The 2,066-nt window shown below is 46.7% G+C and overlaps 1 protein-coding gene across 1 annotated transcript; it reads left to right on the top strand.

The window, feature by feature from the left end:
* Positions 1-245: 245 nt before the first annotated feature.
* Positions 246-1,772, top strand: LOC139727592 (hepatic sodium/bile acid cotransporter-like). The gene has a single exon (XM_071638573.1). The coding sequence runs from the start codon at positions 246-248 to the stop codon at positions 1,770-1,772; it is 1,527 nt and encodes a 508-aa protein (XP_071494674.1).
* Positions 1,773-2,066: the final 294 nt, after the last annotated feature.

A 2,066-nucleotide genomic window follows, 5' to 3' on the forward strand; every position in this document is an offset into this window, starting at 1 on the left:
TGATCGCTTTACTAAACCACACACACACGAAACAAATATCAATTAATTGATTGATTGATTGATTCCTTTTTATTCTTACAGGGTAGCCTTTCAGTTAAAAAATGATTTACAAAGGGGCCCTGCATAAAAACAATACAAAATACTTACAAAGTTGCATACAAAAGTTACATTATTTTCAGACAACACTAACTTAATCATTGCTTTGCATTTTGTATCTTCGTAGGTTTTACTTTGATACAGTCATCATGACGATCGAGAAGACATACGTTCTTGTGCTTCTTTTCCTGACATTATGCCAAGTGGAGGGGCAAGAGGTGTCGCCGCGCTTTGATTTCTCGTACAGTGCAGATTTCCTGGGGTTGTTCGAGGGTGAGAATGTTCCCCTTACAGTGTCAATTAATGCGATTGACTCCGGCGTCACATCGGGAACGCTACGACTCAAGAGCCTGGATCAGTCGATCTTCACCGTCAACAATCTCACAACCATCGACGTTGCGTCTCTAGGCCAAATTCCAGCGAATTTCACCACGGTCATCGAAGGCTTGTTCGTTGGCATTTCGGATCTGGAGATCTACTTCACCGAGGGGGAGGCCGAGGACGGGGACCTGATCGAGTCGTATGTCGTCAAAGTCAAGCATGTCGATTCCATCTTAAATCCCCTGTTTTCCTACATGGTGTTGGCGTGGTTGATCATCTCGTACATCATGATGGGAAGCAAGATGGAGTTCAAAGGCATCTGGGAGATAATCAAGAAACCTTGGGTTTTGTTGCTTGCAATGGCCTGCCAGTTCTTCCTGATGCCCGCCCTTGCGTTTGCTTTGGCAAAGGCGTTCAGACTCGACGACACGACGTCCTTAGGGCTGATCATGGTCGGCACGTGTCCTGGAGGTTGGCTCAGCAACATCTTTAGCCTCCTACTCGACTGCGATTTCGTCCTCAGCCTAACGATGACCTTCTTCTCCACGATTTTCGCCATGGGCATGATGCCGTTCAACCTCTGGCTATACGCTCGTCCCCTCACCACAGGCGCCGAAGATCTTCAGACGCCCTTCCTGGACCTCTTCCTGCAGATCCTGTACCTCGTTATCCCCATCGGCATAAGTATGGTCATCGCTCGTTATTCGAGCAAGTTCCGGAAGTACTGCGAGAAGCTGTTGAAGCCAGTAGCCACCATTTGCATCCTGGTAGCAGTGGGTCTTGGGGTTCCCGCTCAACTTCATATTTACAAGAGCGCCAGTGGAGAGGAGTATGCCGTCTCAATCCTCCTTCCGTTCATGGGATGCATCGCTGGACTCATAATAGCCAAAATCTGCTGCCTTGAGAAGCGGAAAGCCATTACCGTTTCCTTGGAAACCGGTGCTCAGAACAGCCTCCTCGCCGCCACCATGCTGGAGCTGTTCTACCCAGCTCCGGAGTCTGATCTCATCGGGAAAGTCCCTTACATTATGGCGCTCTTCAGCTTGGTTGAGGGAATCATTGTCACCGTCATATACCTCCTCGCCAAGTATGTTTTCTGCAAGGCTCGGTTTGCCTCCGATGATTCTGACGAAGACGAGAACGAAAAGGAGAAGGAGATGAATGCAAATGACTACGAGCTTCAGGATAAACGATGTGCTGATACTCCTGTGAAGACGCCATCGGTCGAGATGGAGAAATCTCCAAATGACCACTGCCTTCCAGTGCCAGCTTTGTCCAGCATTGGTATACAGGTGGACATGACAGAAAATGATGGCACCGAAGTAGGTGCGGACAATCGTGGTTTTACTGAGTGATCATGTCAACACTCTTCAGCAGAGGCAGGTGGCTTATGACAAATATGCATCGGTTTATTATTATCATAATTTTGTTATTAAGGAATTGCTGATTTTTGTAAAACCGCGTCATGAGCTGCTTATAACATTGTGTGACAATTGTTCGATCGCTATTGTTCGATCGAATGCTAGCGTCAAACTACATGTAATGTAAAACACTCTTGTTTTTGGTTTCACCATTTTTAATCAATCCTTGATGGAAATTCTTTATGAACCATGGCAATAAATTGACCACGATCAGTGAGTGATGTCTGT

Source organism: Diadema antillarum, unplaced genomic scaffold, assembly GCF_040938485.1.
Source record: "Diadema antillarum isolate AM-2024a unplaced genomic scaffold, OU_Dant_1.0 seq00000136_RagTag, whole genome shotgun sequence".
Lineage (NCBI taxonomy): Eukaryota > Metazoa > Echinodermata > Echinoidea > Diadematoida > Diadematidae > Diadema > Diadema antillarum.